Here is a 25,308-nt window from a genome sequence, read left to right on the forward strand (position 1 = left end):
TGAAGAATAAAATAATTAAAAAAAATACAACTAGTACCAGAGAGGTCAAACTTTTGCATTTTTTTTTTTGTTAAATTGAGTACTTATCACATATGACTATGTTTGATATCAATAACACCAATTTTACAACCTTGATATCAGTATGTTACAGTCTAATTAAAATTTCGTTAACCTTCAATTTTACAGTGTATTCAGCTTTTGGTTGTACGTCAGAGGTTGGTTCAACTTGTATGTTAGTTCAAGAAGAAAATAGTGATATCTTTGATTGGGAAACTCTTTCTGTGAGTATACTGAATATTATTTTCCTAGAATTTTGCCGTGCACTTAAAAAATCACTGAATTTAAAAAAAAAATGTTTTCCGAAAAGCAATATTCAAAGAGACAGTCAATGTTCTAACGGATACTTATATGCACCCTAGCTAGTCGACTTGAACTGAAATGAAGCAGAATTTATACAACATTTTCTTAAAGGTGTCCTTGAAAACTGTTTTACTATCTATCATAATCCTTAGATGCATTTTATATGTTATTGATGGCCTATCACCCGATAAACCTCTTTCAGTGAATACTTAAATCTCATATATATCTCTTTGAGCTCGAAGTTAAGATTACTAAAGAGACAAACAGTATGATTTGATTTAAACATTTTCTCAATATCTCTGTTGAAGAAATAAAAACCTAGATCCATGACAGTTTTCCTTTTGTCAACGTCTCATTCTTGATTAGCATCATACCATCTGTCCAAGCCTACAGCATTCCATTATCTAAATCAAAGCATTTTCTCATTATGTTAATTTCACAGATAGAGGTATACTCCTAATTCTAATATGACTTGCTTCTTTCTCTTTGTAAACAACACCGTGATAAAATTTCACATGTATTGGAACCTATTTGCAAACGCTATGCCGATTTTATTGTTTTAAAAATTGCAATTGAAAAAGGACTACAGAACTTTTATTCTTATTCGGATGCATAACAAAAAGAATTAATGCACAAAAGCTCGGAGAAATCTACAAAATCAAAATAAAATAAAATTCCGCGAAAGTCCATTAATGCTTTTGGCGCATTTAAGTCATTTCTAAACATGACGTCATACAAATGAAAACACTAAAGCTGAAGGTTTTTCCGTTACGTGAACCATCGAAATTCGAATAATATTACATTCAAATGGATTTTTGAGGTAGGTGTTGTTTTATTTTCTATTTTATTGCATTATTCGCATATTTACTGATTTCAGCAAGTCAACATGGCGGCTCCTTAGTTACGAAATGTCAACTTTGGATTTGACGGTAGCTTACGAGAAAAAACATGTAAATTAAAAATGGCAAATGTTGGGTTTGAGAATTAAAAGAATTATGCACATTTTTTCTAGCGGTTATTTACGAAATAATTCATGCAAGCTACAGATTCATTAGAATGTTTTAGCTTTATCTAACAGGGAGTAAAAAAGAACAGCCACACACACGGCATACACACCCTCGCTTCAGTTTTTTAATGACCGTATTTGTCCTATTAGAATCGAAATAATTCATGGAAGCCATAGATTTGTTGTAAATTTACACATGGCCTGGGCCGTGATATTCGTTAATTTTATCCCTCGCTAACGCCCAGGATAAAATTCGAATATCACGGCACAGGCCATGTGTAAATTTCCAACAAATCTATGGCGTCATGAATTATTTCTTAAATCAACAACCGCACCAAATGGTTATGAATGAGTTAAAACTATCACTTCACATGTTCAATGATGGCCACCACAATTTTTTTGACCGTTGCGAAGCATAAGCTTCTCGATTTCATTTATGAAACAAACATGTACGTTGTTGTGAAATGACTGTGCCTATGTTTAGAATTAATATCGATCAATTTCTTTAAAATGTGAAGCATTACTAAAATGTTTCTTTTTTCGTTGTTGTTAATATACAAATATAAAGAACATAGATGAAAGAAATAAATGAAAGAAAACATCTAAAGTCTAATAATGCAACTTTTCTCTTTATTAATGAGTAAAAACCCATTTATCTATTTCAATTTTACAGGAACAAGATTTTTAATTTATTTAATTTAATTTGTACGGCAATTACGGTAAATAAATTTTCTTATTTTAGTACACAAATATTACATATTTATTGAACAAATGTCTCACTTCATTCAGGAAGCGGCACCAAATAGTGATTATACTGGTCCAAAAGCTGCTAAAGAAGGAAATATATACTTATATACAAAGACTTTTAATAGACGAACAATGGGCGATACGGCTATTATGTATACAAATATGGTTTTACCAAGTGAGTACAATGTCTCAAAAGACGCATTGCTTCAAGTAAAATTCGTACTTTAATTACATAAACATATTATTGATTCTTAGTTACAGTTTAGCAAAGGCGTTCGAAAGTTATGCAGTAGCTACACATCTAATCATGGCTAACTTCACCTTTTGTAACAAAATGATACCCTGTTAACGCCAATCTTCTGAGGCAACATGTTCGAAAGCTTTCTTTTATAGCAACATTGTTTGTAGTAATGTAAAGTTGACCATACGTTAAAGCCATTTCGATTCACAATATTATTAAATTAACGGGCTTTTACTTTTTGTGCTTATTGTTATATAATATTACCATGTGAAGGGTTCTATTTTAAATTCTGTTTACCTAAAAGCTTAAATACCAGTTTGATATTACAACCAGTTAATCATACTACATGTAACAACATCATGCTGCTATAAAGTCATGATGATATGGCAGGTTATTAACCTTCTGTCCTCTTGTTTCGTAATGACATCATATGATACCATGTGTCCGAATGCTTTCACAGATTTTGAGATTATTTGTCATCGGATGTAGTTGACCATATTTTTAGATTTTAAATAAATATACGCAATATTTCGCTAGACAAACTAGCTTCATCAGACGTGTGCATCTATCCAGGTGAAATCGGATACATGACCACAAATATTGTTGTAGCTTAAGGATGTATTCTTCTGACGTTTCAGTCTCGTTGAAATCTCGTTCTGGAATAATTTCCAAAACATGGGATACAAGTGGAAAATATCAATGAATTAAAAAAATGTTATAATCAAACTTAACTCTGTGAAAACATTGCGTATTTACAATGAATAGTTTTTGAGTAATCAATTTTCAAATTTTATTACCAATCAAGTCAGTCTTTTTAGCCAAAACATTTTGAGAAAATGGATGAGGGATACAAGAAATTATTTTACCAGAAACATGTACATCCCATATCACTTTTTTCTTTTCAAATTTCTTAGATATGTATTTTTCATTTACAACAAAGAAGTTGAAATAATATGCATTTTGTTCTTTAAACAGAGAAAAATCACAAATTTACAAAATTGATAGCATGGTAAATTTGACATAAAAAAGCATCAAAATATGATAAAACTTTCTTATATTAACACCTACCTATAGTTTTTTTTTAAGTTAAATTCATTCAGATTGGTCCACTTCATCTTTATTGAAAGTATGGAAAAAAGTTTAATTGTGGAACTGTGATTTTTTCACAAAAATAGCCCCAAAATAGGTAAAAATTAATGAAAAATGGGAAAATCATCATCAATGGGTACTTTTAAAGGGCCGTAGCAAAAAAAGAAGTGCACCACCATATGATTTTTTCTTCACCAATGATTTTTTACAGTCATAGAAACCCAAAAATCAGGTTAAGAAAAAAAGTTTAATTCTAGAAATTTTTGGATCCTCAGAGGTGTACATCCTTAAACTACACTCAGTTGGAATAAAAAGTTTAACATATTTATTGATGTTGTATAAATTGTACGAATTTCAAGATCACCCCTTGTCTTTTGCGTAAGCAATTTTTTTAAATTCAGGGGTCAAACAGTGGTTCTTATCATACTTGATCTCCTTTTTAAACACAATAAAAACTATATATATATATAATTCATTTCAAATTTAGCCCAACAATGTTAGATCTTCAAATTTGCGTTAGCAAATTTTTGTTCTTCCCTCAGCGGTATTCGAACCCTTGCTTCTGTGACACCGTGGCAACACCGCCTGCACCGTGTCCAGCGCCCTAGACCACTCGACATATTCTTCTTCCTCTTGGCTTTATCTATCTACTTGCCACTTTACATCATATACTGTGTTACAACCCTAGATAAAGCCGACGAGGAAAGGCATTACATCGACCATCGAAAGCTATATTTATATACACGGTGCAGGCGGTGTTTATCCTGTCCAGTACTACAGACAAAATTTCACATTACATTTCATTGCATATAACATAATAATCATCACTGGAAGTTAACCAATCAAATGTTCACGCCTTTTTTTTCTGTTTACGAGCTTTAGTAACCATGTAACCTCAAGTTTCCAAAATATTTTATAGATACATCAAATAAAAAAGAATGGTGCTTTGAAACACCCAAGATATGTTTATGACTGAGAAATTTTTTACTGCAATGAAATGTAGGATTAATTTCCTACAACTGTCAAACTCAAGGGAAATTTGTTTGCGACCCTTTTTCGTACGAAACCGGATGTGACGTACTATGATTTGGTGGTAATACACCTAAATAAATGACCATTTTGCTTTAATCTAGAAACTTTAGTGCAGAAATGCCAATTGTGAAGTCACTTTGACGTCACAAACATGTCGAAATGTACACATTTCACTTAAAATGGCCATTCCACGCATAGTGTTGGTCAAAATATATATGACCTTTACCCCAAAAGAAATAGTACATACATTAACATTTTTGAAAAAATACATTTTGTTTCATAATATCCTGTTAGGTAATACTCTTGCTTATATCTTAACTATTGAAAATAAGATCCCAAAATGAGGTTCTGAAAGCAGTTTTTGATGATTTGCACTAAATGTAAGAAGTTTGAATATTCGATGTCCATGTTGTTCTGTTTAAACTCGCGTCTTAAGGTCGTGCCCTTTGTGACAATTTTGTTTAAGTTAATCGACTGCATTGTTTACTTATTCCGTAATTGTGATCCCAATTCATCTTCTTTTCCATTCTTTCAAATTTTCAATTAATAATGATATCAATGCATCGCTCTCTTTTTTCTTTGATATTACTTGCAACAAAAAACCTAAATTGCCTAGTAACATGATGTAAACCTGAAGATATTGTGGTAATCAATATGTAAGACAAAAAGGACAGGAAGTGTGAAGCCACAAACACGTCTATGTTTTATCTGAGAACTAAGAAATTCAAAGTTTGATTTACCAGCTTTTCTACAACATTGGCCTGATAATAATTTTATGAAATTCCAGTCTCTCGAAACTGTCCGGTAACAACCAGGACAATTTCACAATCAATAAGAACATAACCCTAAAATTTGCAATCTGTTTTGGATTAAACGTCTTCAGACAGCATAGCGTCTTGGTCTAAATGACAATATCATCAGGACAAAGGAACAAATCTAAGAACATCAAGTTAATTTTACACTTAAGAATACAAATATGTCTTATCTCTATTAAAGATTAATGATAAACATCAATTATTATGTAAACTAGATAAAATACTCGTTAGTAAATAACATGATGTAACATCGATTTTTTTGTCCACTCTATGAGTGTAGGCGTATCATTACAGCATTTTTCCACCATAAGGTGTTTCCTCCTATTGAGGAATAGACCTGCAGGTAATGAAAAGACATTTTCCTGAAATAAAATACTAAAACAGAGGTACTGATTGTATGACCATAACTAGTACATGAATTGACTCCACCGTCCAAATTTAAAGCTCCATCTTTGAATAACATAGAACAACCTTCTGTTTCGTTTAAAAATAAAAATATATAATAATTGTCACATTACACATCAGTTACATTAGACATCTATGTAGAAATTCTCTATCAGCATGATACTGTAAAACGTCTAATTTTACATATGGCCCCTATGACAATTTTTACAGGGAACCTTAATATTGTTTAAGTCAGAGAGGTTTTAAACGTTCTGAAAGGCCTTAAATATCGCCTACCATCGAAAATAAATCTAAATTTTGCCACGGTTTTAAAGATGCTATTTCATGATGTATTTGTGTGTCTGTTTGAATTTTTAGTCAGTTGTGTTGTATGTCTGTGAAAGAGAGGCGAAAGATACCAAAGGGACATTCTAACTCATGAGTAGAAATAAAACTGACAACGCCATGATATAAAACGTAAAAATCCGAAATACAAATTACAGTGAACAAAACACAACATAGAAAGCTAAAGACTGAGTAACACGAACCCCATCAAAAACCGTGGTTTTCTTAGGTGCTTCGGAACGGTAGGCAGATCCTGCTCCACATGTGATACCCGTAATAAATACGTTGATAATTTATATGATGTTTGTTTACACAGTTTTTGCTGCTGGATCCCAGTTATTATCACATTACCTATTATGTCTGTTTTGGTTGCTCACCCAATTTTTTAATATAACGGAAATATATGCAAAAATCATACAAGTGCGAGGTTTTAGCTAGGTGTAAAATCAGGTCTAAATAACCGTTTTCTTTGGAAAATACCTGTACCAAGTAAGAAATATGACTGTTGTTTTCGACGCGTTCCGTTGGTTGAAAACGTGTGATTTTGTCAGATTTTATGGACTTTCCCATTTTGAATTTACCTTGAAGTTCGGTATTTTTGTTTTTGAAAAAAAATAATATAAGGCCACTTCAAACTCATCACTTGTTCTACGAACTATCATGTAAAACAAAAGGAGCTAATGAGCAGAATTTTTACTTTATGTTTTTCCTTAAAGACTATTTTAGTAAGAAATATCTAAAAGTAGGTGAGATAAAGGCATATCATAAACTTTTTCTTCAAAATATTTGTTTTTAGGAACGCTAAATATTTTGTAACACCAACATAATTGTAGTTTTCTATGAATTGTTGTGCGAGCGTTGACATTTTAAGAATGCAATTTGAAACAAAAGAAGTAAAAATAACAAACATACCGAACTCCACGGGCAATTCGTTTATAAAATGGCAAAATCAAAAGGTCAAACACATTCAACGAATGGAAAACATATATCATATTTCTGACTTGGCACAGGCATTTCCTTATGTAGAAAATGGTGGATTAAACCTGGTTTAATAGCTACTAATAACTAAACCTCTCACTTGTATGACAGTCGCATAGAATTCCAATATACCTAATGTACTAGGAAAACGTGTAGTGTTAGTAAAAACAAACAAGACCGAAAACAATGTAAGGATGGTATGACTTAAATACTACATGGAAGTTACTAAAACTGGATTTATAATTTTCTCTACATTCAGTCTTGTGCTCTCTGCCAAATACAAATATTTGTCAGATATCAAAATTTATCAATAATATAGCAAACCAAAATATCATAAAGAGGAGTTTTCTAAATTGAATAAATGGATTTTTAGAAAAAAAATATGCTTTTCTCCTTGAATCCATTTAAAAACCTTTTTCAGAAATGAACACGACCAGTTGGTTCTTAAGCCATAGTAGTTTTTTTCTTTATTGTTTTATCATAAATCGGCGTTGGTTTTCATTAGATTGATGAATAGAAACCATAGATCGAAACAACTCTGGTTGATAATTTTACTTTTGAGGTATATGTTTCCATTTTAAAGTCCAATATACTTTTGGATTGTTTGGCGAAGTTTGTGAGAATCTTTAAAGTCAAGAAACTATTCTGATTGTTTGATTCGGGAGTTTTTATTTTGCAGAGGTTGAGAGATGTTTGTCTTTCTGGTATCATATGTACAGTTATACGGCTTCACATATGGGGACATTGAATGTTTTCATGACAGACGATAGTGGATCCAATTTATTGTTCACAAAAGTTGGCAATCAAGGCAACATCTGGAAGCAAGAAAAAATAAATATACCTGCTGTAGATAATTTGCAGGTTAGTAAAGCTTAGCTGATTTAGTTTCTTCTGTGGGAACATTTTTATACGAAATGATGAGTATATTCAAAATTTTGAAAATTTTTTACAGTAATGTTTTTGAGCATGAAAATGATCTATTCTCCGTATGTTGCTTTTGTACATAAACCATAATCAGATAGAATTATTATTCAACAATTTAACCAAAGCATGCAATACCATGAAATCAAAACTTATTATTACCTTATTTCTATTTGTTGGATTTCGAAACGTACATTGTATGTCCTTAAATGATATAATCGGAAAATGTCTAGGAGAGTGTTCAATCAGACAAACGATACATATTCCTAAAGACATGACATTAATGAAAACCACAACAGGTTGCCTCATGGAATCCCTTCTATACATGCATTTCGAATCACCATTTGTTGGGGGTAATTTTGGGCAATGTTGGAGCATACGTATTTGATTAGAAAGATCACTACACCTTGTATGTATGTAGTATGTTGGCTTAATTTCGACTTTAAGGATGTTCGTTCCTCTAGGTTTTGAATTTTTTGCCAGATATTCGGAATCCTCTGGTTTTATCACTGTAGTGCCATTAAATATTTTGCCCGGAAACCCCTATTTTCTTTTTATAATTTTATTACATATAGTTTAAAAAGCCATATTTGAAAATCTTTTAAAATCCTTGTTATGTTTTCATAGTTTTTGAAAGAAAAAAGGTGTCAATGTTAAATGTATGAAAAATCACTTCCCGCCAAATTTGCAATGGCTTATATCTCAAAAACAAAGCACATGGACGTACCCTTCAATTTATTCTGCTTTTTAGTTCTTTTATTCATATACTTTCAATTATAACAGTCTTATAAAATTCTCAGTTTTATTATAAAAATCTTGTTAGCGAACATCCTTGAATACAAATTTGATTTAAATTAAATTGACATTTCCCAATATAAGCATGTGATATGATTAATAATTCTATTTTTCATCTGTTGATTTGTTGTGTAGTTACATTTTTCTCTCTCTTTATTTTCAGTATTGGAATTAAACGTATAAGATTATTCGTATCATTAATATTAAGTTATCAGGCATATATCTATCTTTCATATTGTTGTGTGTGTCATTTTGTACATGTAACAGAATTATGTCTAATTAAAAAAATAAATTGAAGTCTCACAAAACAATAAATGCACTTTCTGTAAGGACTCGATAGAAACTATAGAACACATATTCTGGACATGTCTAAAAGTATTTGGTGTTTGGGAAGAACTTAATAAATGGATATATTCAAAAGTCCAAATTGAACTACCACTTAATTTAGATATAATCTTATTTGGGATATTAGAAAAAACAGAAAAAAAAAATACATAAGAAACCTCATAATATTATTATCTAAATATTATATATACAAAACAAAAATGCAATGTGGACAAGTAAATATTGTAGCCTTAAAAAATTATCTTAAAGAAAATTTGTTTATTGAAAAAATAATATTTATAAAAATAAACCATTGCAAAGAGCGTACTCCTGCTGGAACCCCTGGCCCCAACTAATAGACTGACTATACAAGTAAACTTTTACGTAATAAATATATCTACCCAGGTTAGGTTTATCTTTTTTTTTTACCATTATTATTATTTTTAAGTTTGTCAAATGATTCAAAATATCAACTATATGTACTTGTCTCAATTTTGCTGATGTACTATGGACTTACTTATTATGATGAGTTATGTATGTAGCTTTTGCCAATAAACACATTACAAAAAAAAAAAAAATATGTCTATTGTTTTCCTAGATTAAATTTGAATCAATAACTGGAGATACTACCTGGATGTCTGATATGGCTGTTGATGACATTTGGTTGATTCCCGGCACCTGTGGTTAGTATGGCACGAATAAGAAAGTGAAAATCTACTTCGATAAATAAATGCTGAAAAAAATGTTGGAAAAAAAGTTTATTAACACTTCTTACAAGGAAAGACTGAAAGTAAAGTTATCGAAACAAAACACATATTTCGCGTATGAACTCAGCAGATAGAAGCTTTAGTCATTCAGTTTGTATCGTCAGCTTTTTCTTAAAATTACAAAGTAAATTAACTAACTAGTGATTAAAAGGAGTGAGTTAAGCCTTTAGTTGAGGTGGTCAAAATTTAATAAATATGTATACTATAGGAGCTACGTTCGTTTTGCCTATGTAGACGTGCTTCTAGCATTCTAAATTATAATCAGATCACAGTGAGTGGTAACTTTATTTTTTTTATCGAGAGATTAACTAAATATTGATAAAAGCTTTAATCAATGAACGTTTGTCATATTTGCTAAACAATGAATAATTTATAGTTGTAAAAATATATAAAACTATTTTGATAGCGAAACAGCGAATTATGAAACTAGTGATGCCAAATCAGACTAATGTGATATTTATGATTAACTATTATCCGACTTTTCATGAGTTTTATTTTATTAAAAAGTTCATAATAATTAAAATGTGATTTTTTTGCCAAAATTCTTATTTTGCAAATTTTGCAGGGAAATCACCTGCTATATGATGCAGCTTTTGTAAAAGCATATTAAATAACATGACGACATGTCTATCTTCGTTGTTTTCTGGTAATCAATTATTCAATTTTGAATTAAAAATACTTGAAAATTGAAGAACGCACTCCTTTGTTTACAATTATCATGGTGCCAATGAAATAGGATATTTCCACTATGTATATAACTGATTATTTTTTAATTTATTTTTTCTGTAAAGTCATTACATATAGTAAAAATGATGGCCCTAATAAAGATTCAGAATTATCTTAGTAATTCAATATTCGAAAAATTTATTCAATTTAAAGAACTTTTTATATGGAATTAAACTTCGCATGTACACTTGGTTCTTGTATTAGATTTCAATAAACTTGGACATTTTATTTTAAGATTAAGAAAACATGAAATTTATGGAAGACCGAAAAATATTCGCGATGATTGACTCTTTTTTATGAAAACTTATACTATTTCAGTAATGGAAATGTTTGATGCCAGTTACCGTGTGCATGACATGTTGTTCTGAAATCTTCATCAGGATCACCATTAGCCAAACTTTACAATTTTCGAAAGAAATTAACTCAAAAGGACTTTTTATACTGACCACCACATATCCCTACTTTTATCATTTGATAAGAGAGTGAAAACCTTAGTTAAGTGGAATAAGATATCGTATTAACTGTAAATTACAGTTTAAATGTATCAATGAAATCGTACGAGCACCGAGGCACTTATTAACAACTCTGCATACGCATAGCTCAAACTTAACTTAATACAAACTATGATATATATTACACCTTCTATTGATATCACTAAATGAATCAACAAAATACGAGACAGTGAAAATAGTTAAGATATGCAAGAGTTCATATTAATTGCACAAGCACGTAAATGTATAGGCAAATTTGACTTAACAGATACTATAGCTACTGAAATAAACCTGTGTATACATGATTTGCAGAAAATCCTCTCGTACCTACTACAACAACGACGACAACAACTCCAACTACTACAACAACAACTCCTACTACAACAACAACTCCAACTACTACAACAACTCCAACTACTACAACAACATCTCCAACTACTACAACAACTCCAACTACTACAACAACTCCAACTACTACAACAACATCTCCAACAACGACGACTACTCAAACAAGTAAGCGAAAAAATTCCATTGTCAACTGTATTTGTTTGAACTCCTCTCATATCTTTAATAAATGTACAATTGTGTCGCAGGTAGTAATACCGCTGCAGTCAGATTATTTAACAAAAATGCATATCGATCTGATGACTTAGGCCCTTTCCAACGGAGTTTTAAAGTTTAGTCTTGTGTTGTTCTGTTACATCATTGTTCAAGGTTAAGGGGAGGGTTTGGCGCCAGCAAACATGCATAATTCATTCTGTATGCGCCTAGCTCTAGTCAGTAGTCTGTAATTCAATGGTTGTCGTTTGTTGCTGTATATCATATTTGCTCTTTGTTTATTGTTGTTTACATAAATCAGTCCATTAATTTTCTCGTTTGAATTGTTTTACATTTGTCATATCGGGGCCTTTATATATCTTACTATACGGTATGGGTTTGTTCATTGTTGAAGGCCATGAGGTGACCTATAGCTGTTAACTTTTACGTCATTTGGTCTCTGGTGGAGAGTTGTCTCATTGGCAGTCATACAATACCTTCTTATTTCATATATCGTGTATTACAAAATGATTAACGTACATTAACTTCTGCTAGAGAAATGTCATTATTTGCTATTTCTCTTATCATTGTACACAAATTGATATTTTCTGTCATAAAAGACAAAAACGTTCATATATTTAACACTGCTTATACGTGCTCGTGTGTGTAATTTCATAACGACTAATTGTTAAACAAGAATGTTCAATGTAACCCTCATGCAAATGAACAACTGTTCAGATGCGGATCCGGGATATTGAAAATGGAAAAAGGGGGATGGTGCGTTGACCCCCTAACTAGACGAATTCTGGGATGGAACAGGTAAAAAGTCTGAATTGACCATAAATGTAGCTCCAACAGGGGGGCCGGGCACCTCGCTCCACCTTAATCCGCATCTGCTGTATAATACACACAATGATTGAGTTCTATTGTGCATCTTCCACACGCGTGACCTATGTTTACACAAAGGTGTTGTTTCTTTTGGAATAGATGAAACAACAATTCGGATCTGAACTCGATTTTATTTTTTTAACATTTACATTCAATACAAGTCGGATCTTATCGATCAACAACAAAAAATCCAATTGTTCAAGGAACATTATACCCTCGTGAGAATAAGCGCAAGTAGCACCCTATATTCTGCGTTCCTACGCCTGTATAATTTTTGTTGTGGGTTTTTCCATTTGGCTCTAGTTTATGTCAAGGTATAATGTAACATATTATATTATCATTAATGGGTTGATTAAATCGAAGCCTGATCTAGATGTTACGGAACCCGAATAACAATCTTTGAAGGGGATTCACGTCTGATCTTGAAGTGATTCAGATCAGTCCTTTCAACTTGATTTCAATAAGTGTGAACAACCTTTAATACACTATTATATAGTATTCTTTTACGTGTACCTTTGTTTTGGGTGATATTATAACCGTAAGTGATTAATTTTTATCATAGCGTTAAATTATCTTTTTTTTTATTATGTAATTAAATGATTTTGTTTCATTATATAGTTACTTGATTTTTTTATTATAGAGTTCGGTGATTTTTTTTTATTATAGAGTTCGGTGATTTTTTTATTATGAAGTTAGGTGATTTTTTTTATTATAGAGTTAGGTAATTTTTTATTATAGAGTTAGGTGATTTTTTTCATTATAATAAATAAAAGTTATTGTATTTCATTAAAGAGTAAAGTGATTTTTTTTATCTAGAGTTAATAGATTTTTTTATTAATAAAAGTTAAGATACGATATTGTTTTTATTATAGAGTTTATTAAATTTATATTACAGAGTTAACTCAATTTTTGTATCATTAAGTTAAGTCATATGTTTAATTATAGAGTTAAGTGACTTTTTAACATAGAGTTATGTAATTTTTCTATTATAGAGTTAACTGATTTTTTAACAGAGTTTTATTCAATATATTTTATTTCATTTTTTTTTCTACTGATCTTGTTTAAAAAAATTAATTTGAGTATTACAAAAAAATGTTAAACCACTCGTTATAAAAAAGTGTCTTTCCAAACTAAACACCATCAACAGCGGTTGTATTTAGTTACATATTAGTCATGTATGACGTTTCAATAACTTGGTTTTGTTGGCATATCTATGATGGTATCTAGAAAAATGGTAAATAAGAAACATGGTATCGCCACTTGTCAACTACAGCTAGAAGACTGCATATTGACCTTTCTCTTATGATTGATGAATGTTATCTATTTCTTGTACGAAGAGATATTTCTCAGGAAAAAGTAATACGAAAAATGTGTTAATTTGATTGAACTATCTAGCATCCTGAAACGATGTTGCAACATAACCATTGGCTATTCGTTGGGTCATTGACGACTTCAAAATATCAAAACGATGTACATTTCCTCCATGGCAAGAAAGATATGTGAATTCTTCAATAATATACAAAAAACTTTTCACCTAAATATATTATTTTTATCAACTTTTATTACATTCTGAAGCTTACACAAAGTTTTTAAATGTCTGATGATAAAGTTTGACACCGGAACAGGACATATGACGTCATACTGGCATGTGCAAAAGACTAGATCAACGAGTCGCGGACTTTAGAGAATGTTTACGTAAGGAAAATAGGTTTAACAACTCGTGATATTTGAATATTGCTTGATATCAACTCTCGTTATTAAATTTAGATAGTAATAATAAACTCACCGAAGGCTCGTTCATTATTATGTATAGTGAAATTAAATTACTCGAGTTGATATTAAGCGGTATCCAACTCCTACTCGTTATGATGTTCAATAAGTACGAAGACATGTTGACAATAACAAACTATATTTATTCACCCTCTATACAGGAGAATATCATAATACATAACAATAATGTCCAGATCGAATCCGGTTAGGATATGTCAATATTACGATATGTGACATCCCCCTTTTTCTAAAATATGAAATGAAATGATTTAATGAATAAATGAATTTGAGTATTACCCAGTTGAAATTAATACTGAAATAGTTTTTGACTTAAAATTAATACTGACTAGATTAAAGTCTCTTTTCCAATTTAACTTAAAGTCTATATATTGTCTTTTCTGAAAACTAACTAAAACTAACTAAATGCTTCCTAGCAACTACTTGACAGTTCAATAAAATTATTTTACATAGTCATTTAATTTAGTTGGCACTTTTACTGTTCTTCCAGATCTTGTTACGGGTGGCTTAGATGGTTCAATACTTTCATTTTCCTCGGACGCAACGGATTCATTGTGGTCTAATGTTTGTGAAGTGTTACAGGCAGTTGAAGTTTTACGGACGGTTGTATTGTGATTGTTCTTGTAATGTTCGTTTTCAACTGTGTTTTCACTGTTAGCTGTTGGTCTTATATGCCTACGATTTCTTCTGTAACGCCTGCCATCTGACGTTTGTACTACATAGGTACGAGGAGTGTGGTGTTTTTGCATAGTTTTTCCTGCTTTCCATTTTCCCTCTGTGTACATAGCAACAGAGTCTCCTTGTTTTAGCTGTTTCAATTCAGGTCCACAATGTTTATCATAGTTGGTTTTTTATTTTCCTTTGGCGAGTTTCGAGTTTTTTTGAGAATTTCACGATTGTTGATGTTTTGCGGCATCATTAGCGGTAATGAAGTAGGTAGGGATGTTTTAATCTCCAATTTAGGAACAATTGTGCTGGCGAAAGATCAATGTCCAACGGTGTGTTTCGATAGTCTAAAAGAGCTTTGTGCGGATCCTTCGATTTTATAATTAGCTTCTTGACGGTTTGAACACTTCTTTCTGCTTGTCCATTTGATTGAGCAAAGTGTGGGCTGCTCGTTGTATGTTTAAATCCATATTCGGTAGCAAATCTTTTGAATTCTAATGAAAAAACTGAGGACCATTGTCAGAAACTAATTCGTCAATATATCCAAATCTTGACATTAGTCCTTTTAAATAATCAATTGTGTTTTTGCTAGTTTCATTGTCCAGTTTCATAACTTCCGGCCATTTTGAGTAGTAGTCAACTACTAATAGATAGTGTTGTTTTTGATATTCAAATAAGTCGGCAGCAAATTTTGACCAGGGTCGCTCTGGTATTTCCGGCATTAACATCGGTTCCTTTACATTAAGAGACTGATGTTGAGCGCAAAGTCCACATGATTTAAATTTATCCTCGATGTCTTGTCCCATGCCGATCCAGAAAAGTACATCACGTGCACGGCTTTTGCACTGTACGATCCCAAGATGTGATTCGTGTATTTTGTCCAACATTTCATTTTGTAGCGCTTTTGGTACAATTGCTTTGTTTGACCTCTACAATAGTCCATCGATGACTGATAGTTCATCACGGAAAGTCCAATATGGCCTCAAAGAGTGTAAAAGTTCAGATTTTTCATTTGGCCATCCATCAAATATGACATCTTGTAATTCCTGAAGGTGCTCATCATTTGCATTTTCCTTCTGAAATTTAGCATACATTTCTGGTGCAATTGGCATGTGTGATATCAAATGAATGTCATCCACGTGTAAGTCAGGTACTAATACTTCCTTTGTTTCCTTTAGGAACGATCTACTGAGATGATCTGCTAGATACATCTCTTTACCTGGTTTGTAATCAACTTTAAGATCATACTTTTCTAATGCAAATAATAGTATCTGTAATCTAGGCGGTGTTTGGTGGAGCGGTTTCAGGAAGATTGATTGGAGCGGTTTATTGTCTGTCTCTATTTGAACTCGGCGGCCATATACATACTCATGGAATTTATTACATCCATAAACAATTGCAAGAGTTTCTTTCTCGATCTGCGGATATCGTTGTTGTGTTTGAGTAAGAGCACGTGAGGCATACGCAACTGGTTTCTGATTTTGTATCAGTACAGCTCCAAGTCCTTTCGAACTAGCATCAACACTGAGTGTAAGCGGTTTGTTTGGATTGTAGTATTGAAGCAGTGGTGCATTTGTTGCCAATTCTTTCAACTTCTGAAAGCTAGTTTCTTGTTTTTCATCCCAGTGCCATATTGTGTTTTTCTCTAAGAGTGTTCTTAACGGTGGGTGCACTGACTGTTGACATATTTGGCATAAACTTGCCAAGATACTGAATAAAACCCATGAAGGTTTGCAGATCCTTGACGCACTCCGGTTTTGACATTTTATTGACTGCACGTATTTTTTCTGGGTCCTGTTTCACGCCTTCACTTGTTAGACGGCGTCCAACGTATGTTACTTCCAGTTTGCTGATTTCGCATTTTCCGGCACTGAGTTTCAAGTTGTATTCTCGCGCTCTGTCTAGAACCTGTTTAAGACGCATATCATATTCTTTTTGGTCTGATCCCCAAATAAGAATGTCGTCGATAATCGCTTCTGCTCCTTCTATGTAGGATACCATTTCAGACACAATTTTCTGGAATACTTCCGATGCTGAATTTATTCCAAAAGGTAAACGAGCAAATCTATAGCGTCCACATGGTGTATTAAATGTGCATAGCTTTGAGCTAGGTTCGTCTAGTTGAATATGCCAAAATCCACTGGTGGCATCCAGTTTACTAAAGACTTTAGCGTTCGGCATTTACGAGATAACGTCTTCTATGGTTTTTAACGGATAATGTCCACGTAATATTGCCTTGTTTAGATCACGTGGATCAATGCAGATTCGAATTTTGCCGTTTGGTTTAATGACAGTAACCATTGAGTTGACCCATTGTGTAGGTTCTTGCTGTTTGAAGATTACACCAATGTCCTCCATACGATCAAGTTCAGCTTTGACTTTGTCTTTGATAGCTATGGGTATCTTACGCGGTGCGTGTACAACTGGTGCTACGGTTTTGTTGATACGTATCTTATGTGTTCCTGGTAGACACCCTAGGCCTGTGAACAAATCTCCATATTGTTGTCCCAGTTTTTCTGGTAAAAATGGTTTTGTCGTTTCTTGCGGATTGCTGGTCTGAGTGATTGAATGTATGCGCTTTAGGAGTTTCATCGCTTCGCATGTTTTGGCACCTATGACGGATTGTACATTACGATCTACAATGTGAAATTTCACGGCATGATCCTGGCATTTATAACTACACCTAAGATTGATTACTCCGACAGTGTCAATGATGTGTCCTGAGTATGAACGGAGTGGTGAAACTTGTTTTGTGATGATAGGATGCGAGCAAATGGTTTTCAGTTTGTGAAGGGAAATTACGTTGCACTTTTCACCTGTGTCTAGCTGAAAGTTAACTGGTACGTCGTTGACGTTGATTGTTTCGGTCCATTCATCGGTATTCAATTCTGAATCATCAATTGTAGCAACAAAAAGTTCATCATCATCAGATTCACTGCATATGTCTAAAGTGTGCATTTTCTTTGATGATTTGTTTGATGACAGACATACGGACGCAAAGTGGTTATATTTATGGCATTTGTTGCACTGTTTCCCAAATGCAGGACATTTTCTACGCTCATGTTTACCTCCACAGTTTTTGCATTTGTTTGCGAAATTGGGTGATTGCCCCTTGTTATTTTGAGGTGGTCCCCTTTGTGGTGTGTATTGCTTGCCATACTTTTTACCTGATGTAAAATTATTTGATCTTGATCCTTGTTTGTTAAACATGTTGATGGTTTTATCTTCGCTTTCCATAGTTTTAAGTTGTGCCTTTGAAATTTCATAAGTTCTAGCGAAATTTATAGCCTTTTCTAACGAGAGATCGGACCCTTCAGTAATTTTTCCCGAACTTTGTGGTCTTTAGTTCCAAAAACAATGGCATCACGGACCATTTCCACCGACGTCGCATATCCACAATCTTTTACCAATATTTTAAGGTCGGTGAGGTATTCTTTGAAAGTGTCAATGTCTTAATGTACACGGCTTGAAAAATTGTATCGTGAATAGATCTTGTTTGATTTAGGGCGGACGTGTTTTTCAAAGTTCTGATAGTACACTTCGAGTTTCTTTTTGTCATCTTCCGAGAGATCCCAGCTTGAATATATGTCCCTACTTTTGTTGCCTATCCATATCATTAGATAGTTACATTTTTGAAACCTATAACTATATGCCTTTTGGTTTTTTTTACGTACATTTGTGTCTCCTTGACGTATACCCTACATCTGTTTTTATTACGGTTAAATTATGTAAGTTCGTATAATCAAATTGTATTTTAATTGCACGTCTTTCATTCTGAAGTGTTGAATATGCAAAACGATTATATAACAGTATCTAAAGCAGCATTCATATTGTATTTTCTTCTTTTTTAAATGATTTTCATAAATGTCTCTTACTACGAACTTATATGCTTGGTTAACCATTTGGTTACATGGAATTAAGAATCTAGTCGTTATATATAGGTTTTCATAATTTTTATGAGTGAATATATTAAGCATTCTTTTGTATGATGGTTTTAAACCTGTGTAAAGATAAATATATGCATGTTTCAATATTATTTTTTTTTGTAGGTTTGTCCTATAACTGTGGCTTTGAACAAGGACAAGAGTGTATTTTCCAAAATATTCTAGGCGACAATTTTGACTGGACTTTAGGTCATTCAGTAAGTATTATTCAGAATATGAACTAAGGTTATGTAGGAGTATGTAAGATTCCATATAACATTAAGATATTTCCTCCAAATTTGTATAAACGATCGAAGATGAATGTCTGCCTTTGTCTCTTAAATAAAACAAATAAAAAAGTTGATGAACTTGTGATCAACATTTTTTAATTCATTTTGAAATATCAGATAATCAGTACAATTTTTAACCTTATTTTGTACTTAATTTTCCGTCGTGTTGTTCATGTAAGTGATGTCTGATTCGGTAGGTCACATTCGAAGGAAAGAGGACGGGATTGTAGTTATCTGTCGTCATCATTAATTTTTACACTATATGTGATATGGAATGAAGTGATGAAAACATAATCAAAAGAGAAGGAAAAGTAATCATTAATTATTTGATTTCTTAATAAGTTAAACCTTGACCTTTTGTAACAGTTCACTCTAATGACTTCTTATCATTTATTTGTATTCGCAGGTTTTTTGGTCTACTAGTATAAAAAGATATTACATTGTTTTTTTGTCAATTGTGAACTGATACCAGTAGACATGTCTTTAAAATGACGACTACAAAATATTGAAAAAGATGTTACTAAATTGTAAAACTTGTATCTGATCCATTTGTCGTTTTGAACCAAAAAAATATGTTTAAACTAAAAAAAATAGAAACTAAAGCTCGAATTATTTCGTCCAGAAAACACATGTTTACCAACAGCCAATTTACTAATGGTAGGAGATGTAATATCTCTCTTGCCAGTAAGTTTGATTCATAAACAGTCCATATCAAGAACCAACCCCCCCTCCCCCCCCCCCCCCACACAGACATAAATTATCTTGGTCGTATTTGGCATAAATATTTGGAATTTCGGTTTTTAATGTTCTCCAATCTCGTTTTTTGTATTTACCCTTACAACTGTTTTGATTCGAGAACCTCTGATGAATCTGAAGACAAAACGACCGTCGGGCGAAACAAATTGGTATCTTGGATGAGCTTTAGTAAACCATTGGGTTGGTGTAGCTGGTAGACGTTTCTTCGTCGATGGTTTTACCAGTCCATTAGTCAGCATCTTTATGTTGACAAACAAAATCCTTTATATTTTTACTTTGTACATGTACTGTTTTTAAAAGAGAGGAAAAAGATACCGAAGGATTAATCAAACTCATAAGTGAATTTTAAGTTACAATGCCAAAGCAAAACGAAAAACGACGAAAAGACAAGTAATAAAAGTGTAGTTATTCAAAACACTAAGGGTTTTCTACCCCCGGGCAAAATGAACTTAGTCGTATTTAACACAACTTTTCAGAATTTTCTGTTTTTGTGCTCTTCAACTTTGTATTTGATTTTGTCTGCCTACTGATGTCATTCGATTCGAGCCCTACTAATGAGTCTAATATAGACAGTGGCGTACAAAATTTTAAGTCCAGTATCTTTGAGGAGTTTTTCAAGAATTCTGATTTTTGGCGTCATTTTAATTTCTTAATGACAAACTGGATCCCTGTATCATTAAACTGACAATGTGTATCTGTTTGACATTTACCAAACAACGGTCTGTATCCTTATGTTCCTTATTCAATCCTACATACAGAAATAAATGAACTTTTACTATTTATAACATTTATCATAACCTCGATATGGTTATTGTCCCCATTTCAACATGTGAGCATTTAAAAGCATATCAATTTTGTTATGTCCATAAGGCGAATACACTTTTGAATCATCTGTTGGAATGGGTAATTTGACCTTATGATGTCTTTTGATGTTTATGTGTATCTTGTTGTCCTTTTTCACATAGACCTGAAATCTCATTGTATACATTCAAACAAATTATATAATAAATTTGTTTTGCATGCACACGTATAAAAATTGTGGTTTTTATCCAACGCAATCATAGGTTTGAACGTTGTTTTCAATTTAGACTTGTTTATATTTTTTCGTTTGTATTATATTTGCCTTTGGGTTTATATGATCCGTTCATCCTTTTTCGACTCTTCAAAATTCAAGAGTCTATCCTAAATTGAGGTAAATTATAATGGCCTTCCAAATACCGTTTCGATTCCAAACATCACTGAAGAGACATTGATTGTCGAAATCCGGATATGGTGTACTAATTTTTGCACCTCATATTTGCGGTATACCATCTTTTCCGCAAGTTTATTGTTTTCTGTTTGGTATTAAATTAATAATTTTTAAGATCCATTTTGTTACATCTTGTGGTACGTTTATTTGGCAATCGCCAATGGCAGTCAGCAGGGTTTAAAAACATCTGTTGTTCGACCTGTTAGTCAAATGCGTTTTGTTAAAATATACTTTTTCACTTTTTTGGTCTTTTGGAAAATGTTGTTTGTGCTGTATTTAGACCCCTCAACCAAGAAATTTGTTTTGCATGCACACGTATAAAAATTGTTGTTTTTATCCAACGCAATTATAGGTTTGAACGTTGTTTTCAATTTAGACTTGTATATATATATATATATGGAGAGAGAGAGAGAGAGAGAAACCTTAAAATTTTTCCAACAAATATTCTTGTTAAAAAACAGGGTCCAACAAAGAGCAGAAAAACAGGCCCTACTAATGCATACTCTGGGAGCCAGTATGCGTATATTGAAGTATCTAGAAAAAAAATCAATGATTTGGCAGTTTTGTCCTCTATTAATACAGTGCTTCCCGGTAAGTAATTTCACAATGAAATGGTTTGTAAATAATCGTATCTGGATATCTCAGTGTTTCAGTAAACTTTTTCAACAGCATTGCAACTAGTTAGTCAAAGCAGTAAAGTTTGTTTTCATCTTAAATCAAAAACTGTTCAATACACATTGAATTTTTAATGTATCCATTAATTTGATGATAGTATAAACTTAATGTTATACATCTGTAAATTGTTACTTAATTTTGTTGATTGTAGCTTCTACATTTTGTCTACGATTTTACTATCACATGTATGGACGTCATATTGGATCGCTTTCCGTGTTTACACAGGAAAGAGACACAGGAACTTGGTCTTTAGATTGGGATCTGTCTGGCAATAAGGGAAACCAATGGTACCTTGCAAGTGTGGACATTCCTTACCACTTCGACCTTGTTGTATGTATTATTAGAATATATTTTATTAATTTTTATTATTCTGTGCCCAGTAAACACTAGCATGAGATTCACAATTTTAATGAATACCTGCAATTATTTCTCCTGCAATGCGCGTCGTCAGTATATGTACTTGTCCGTTCACCTTTTTACACCTCGTACAAATCAATCTATAAAGCATGATTGACTTTGAAAAAAAAATATAAACAATACTAATATCGATTGAATAAATGTCCCTGTTGATTTTTTTTATAATTGTTAAACTTATACATGTATTGAGATATTTTACTTACTCAACCTTTTTTGAAGCCATCCAGCTTCTTCGAATTATAAACGTTTTGGTTCTGATAAAACTTTGTTTGCAAAAAAAAAGTTCAAATTGGTAAGAATGCAAAATTACTTTTGTAAAATTTTATTGATCTGGAAATTGCATTAGACCTGTCAAAAAGTGAAATGTTCTTTTTTCGATGTTTATGATTATTTTTGTCTCTCACTGTCAGTTGTGTTTGATTTCATATGACCCGATTTACCTCGAATTATACAAACACTACTTACATGTTATGTTATCTGCATTTCCTCCAAGATGTTAAAAACAAAAATAATAGCTAACAACTTTTGGGCATATTGTTATTTTCAGGTTGAATTTGAAGCTTCAAAGGGAGCAAGGAAGAGCAAAGGTGACATCGCAATTGACGAAATAACGCTCACGAACAATCCATGTTAGCCGTTGAATAGAAACAAGTGCTTGTAATGTAGTTAAAACACCCTTTAGACTTCGATACACTAACTAATCACTTCTGGGGGGATGCCCAAGATAATCAATTGTGCAGTCTTTTTTCATTAATTTTCCATATTTATTAATATATGTGTTCCGTTACTATTTTTAGAAAATTCTGTTTAATATAAATGCGTATGAATGGAAGGTAAAGGCATTGGGGAGGCACATAATTAAGCCAAAAAGTCACCAATTTGGAAAAAAGTATTTTTTAAGTAGAATGTAGAAAAAAGATTAAAATTAAGAAGTACATTTGAGTATTCTTACTTACTTCCAACAATTAATGATCAAAATGACAAAAATGAGGATTTTTAAAATTCTATTTTATGCATTTTCAGTTCAAATTCTGCTTATTGATTTATATAATACAACTGCAGTTGTGCTATTCATTGATTCTAGTGTGACATTCTGACACATACCTTTGAAATCTGCTATATAATGTTTTTTGTCAATTTTAATATCTTTTTTAAAATAAATATCTTTTGCATCATTTTCTTTTGTTATTGTAGTTTCATTCATACGGATAAGTTGTATTCCCTCGCAAAAAGACATTAGTACTGCAGCCGCCTGACCTTCATAAGAACGTAAGCCCATTTCATACTTCTGTTATATATATATTAAACATTTGCCTTTGGCAATTCCTTATTTTACTATAATAGCCCGGTTGCAAAGGTTTAATACAATACTCTCGGACATTTCGCAAAGGATTGTTCTGAAGAAACAAAACTTCTTGTCCATTGAATGATCTTTTCTGACTAATAATTAAAGAAACTTTTTTCTTAAGGTCATTATTTTAACTATTGTTAATCAATTTGTAATTTGGAAGGATTAATATAGTAAAAGCCATTTGCAACCACACCTGGAATTGATGATACATTTAATCAAAGTACTGAAGTACTGAACATCGGATGACCGCAGGTTCTTGTGTATGGTCAAAAGCACATGTCACAGAAACAGATCACATCTCTATACCTGAAACTGAGGTTAATTTACAGAGATTTTTTTTTCTGATACAAGTTTCTGCTTGGATGATGAATAAATGACAGGAAATTCAACCTCACCGTAATAACTATTATATTGTAGTGATACAAATCAGTATACCTTAGACTATTATACTAATATAATAATAGTTCCTGAGAATACACTGGTTTGTTGTTATATATTATATTAATATTACGGTTGCATGTATATATAATTTTCATCTATTTGTATATCATTCTATTCTACTATTATTATAGTGCAGTGCAAGTGCATGGTGGACACTCTTCTGAAAAAAAAATCAAAGCCTTAAAGGCTGTAAAAGCAATTGCTGCCATGTTAATGTTTTGTGGACTTTTATTTTTCATCGATATATATAAGAATTAAACCTGACAGGACAGGAGTGTTGACTAATGAGAAGCAAGACGGTTTTAACTTTATATCAATAAAAGACTTTAGCAGGAAATCATTTTAAATATGTTTTATATTTCACAAGGAGACAACAAGTTTACCAGGCTAAAGTTGGGGTTAATTATACATGTGCTGAAACATATAACTAAAAAAAAAATCATTATGGATTATCCCCTGGTAGTGTTTGTAACTGGGCAATAATTTCCTTTATTGATTTAATTTTAACAATTTTCATAATTAATTTAAATTAACCATTCAGTTAAAACATTTCAACTTTCCAGACGCAAATGTTGAAAAACGGGCAAGAAATAAAATATCTTACAAGACATAAACATGTAAAAAATAAATATATATTTCAGCTTACTTAAAATATTTTCAAAATGTTACTTTGACATCATTTCTTAAAACTAAGTCCCAAACATAATTGCTCAGTTGATATGTGTCATCCTCATGCGATACGAGTTAACTATAATTCTGATGCAATCACGAAAAGGGGGGTCATCACAAACAAACATGACATTAAATTGTCATTATACAAACAGCTCTATGTTGCTTAGATATTTATCAATTTTCAGGAAACATGTGAAATAAATTTCAGGTCCATTTCATTATAGTGCCTAACAAGATTGTGTGAGGTAGACGAAATTGACCTTAAAACGATCGTATTGTCTTTTGATGTCCAAAAATAGGCAGATCGGACATATAAGGACTTTATCTAATGACTACATAAATTTGGGATTTATTATTATTATAATATTCTAATGAAACTGAAAATTGTATTTTTTTGTTAGGATAAACAACAATTTTACCTGGCGTAGCCGTGCGTAAAATGTTTTTCTGCATTTATCTTCGAAAAATGGCGTATTCAATAGAATAGAACGTTAATACAGTAAACTTTCTCTTTTTTCTCCGCAATGGGCTATCAAAAATAATTTATCTAATGTGTATGTGGAAAATTATGTGAAAAGATAAAAAGTGGCAATTGTTACCTTTCATACCTTTAGTTTCATTCATATGCCGTTAT

The 25,308-nt window shown here is 32.0% G+C and overlaps 1 protein-coding gene across 4 annotated transcripts in view; it reads left to right on the forward strand.

The window, feature by feature from the left end:
* The window catches only part of LOC127704631 (MAM and LDL-receptor class A domain-containing protein 2-like), a 163,859-nt gene that overhangs the window by 39,064 nt on the left and 99,487 nt on the right, over positions 1 to 25,308 (forward strand). The window contains exons 16-24 of one of the 4 annotated variants that reach the window (XM_052208759.1): positions 187 to 281; positions 2,156 to 2,288; positions 7,677 to 7,858; positions 9,636 to 9,720; positions 11,334 to 11,534; positions 18,950 to 19,041; positions 21,580 to 21,709; positions 21,945 to 22,123; positions 22,758 to 23,385. In XM_052208759.1, the coding sequence (XP_052064719.1) occupies positions 187 to 281; positions 2,156 to 2,288; positions 7,677 to 7,858; positions 9,636 to 9,720; positions 11,334 to 11,534; positions 18,950 to 19,041; positions 21,580 to 21,709; positions 21,945 to 22,123; positions 22,758 to 22,844 (1,184 nt within the window). In that variant the 3' untranslated portion in view covers positions 22,845 to 23,385. Of the gene's footprint in view, positions 1 to 186; positions 282 to 2,155; positions 2,289 to 7,676; positions 7,859 to 9,635; positions 9,721 to 11,333; positions 11,535 to 18,949; positions 19,042 to 21,579; positions 21,710 to 21,944; positions 22,124 to 22,757; positions 23,386 to 25,308 lie in introns of those variants that run through there. The other 3 variants (XM_052208760.1, XM_052208757.1, XM_052208758.1) reach the window with 3 other exon arrangements.

The sequence above is a fragment of the Mytilus californianus genome, unplaced genomic scaffold, assembly GCF_021869535.1.
Source record: "Mytilus californianus isolate M0D057914Y unplaced genomic scaffold, xbMytCali1.0.p SCAF_6, whole genome shotgun sequence".
Lineage (NCBI taxonomy): Eukaryota > Metazoa > Mollusca > Bivalvia > Mytilida > Mytilidae > Mytilus > Mytilus californianus.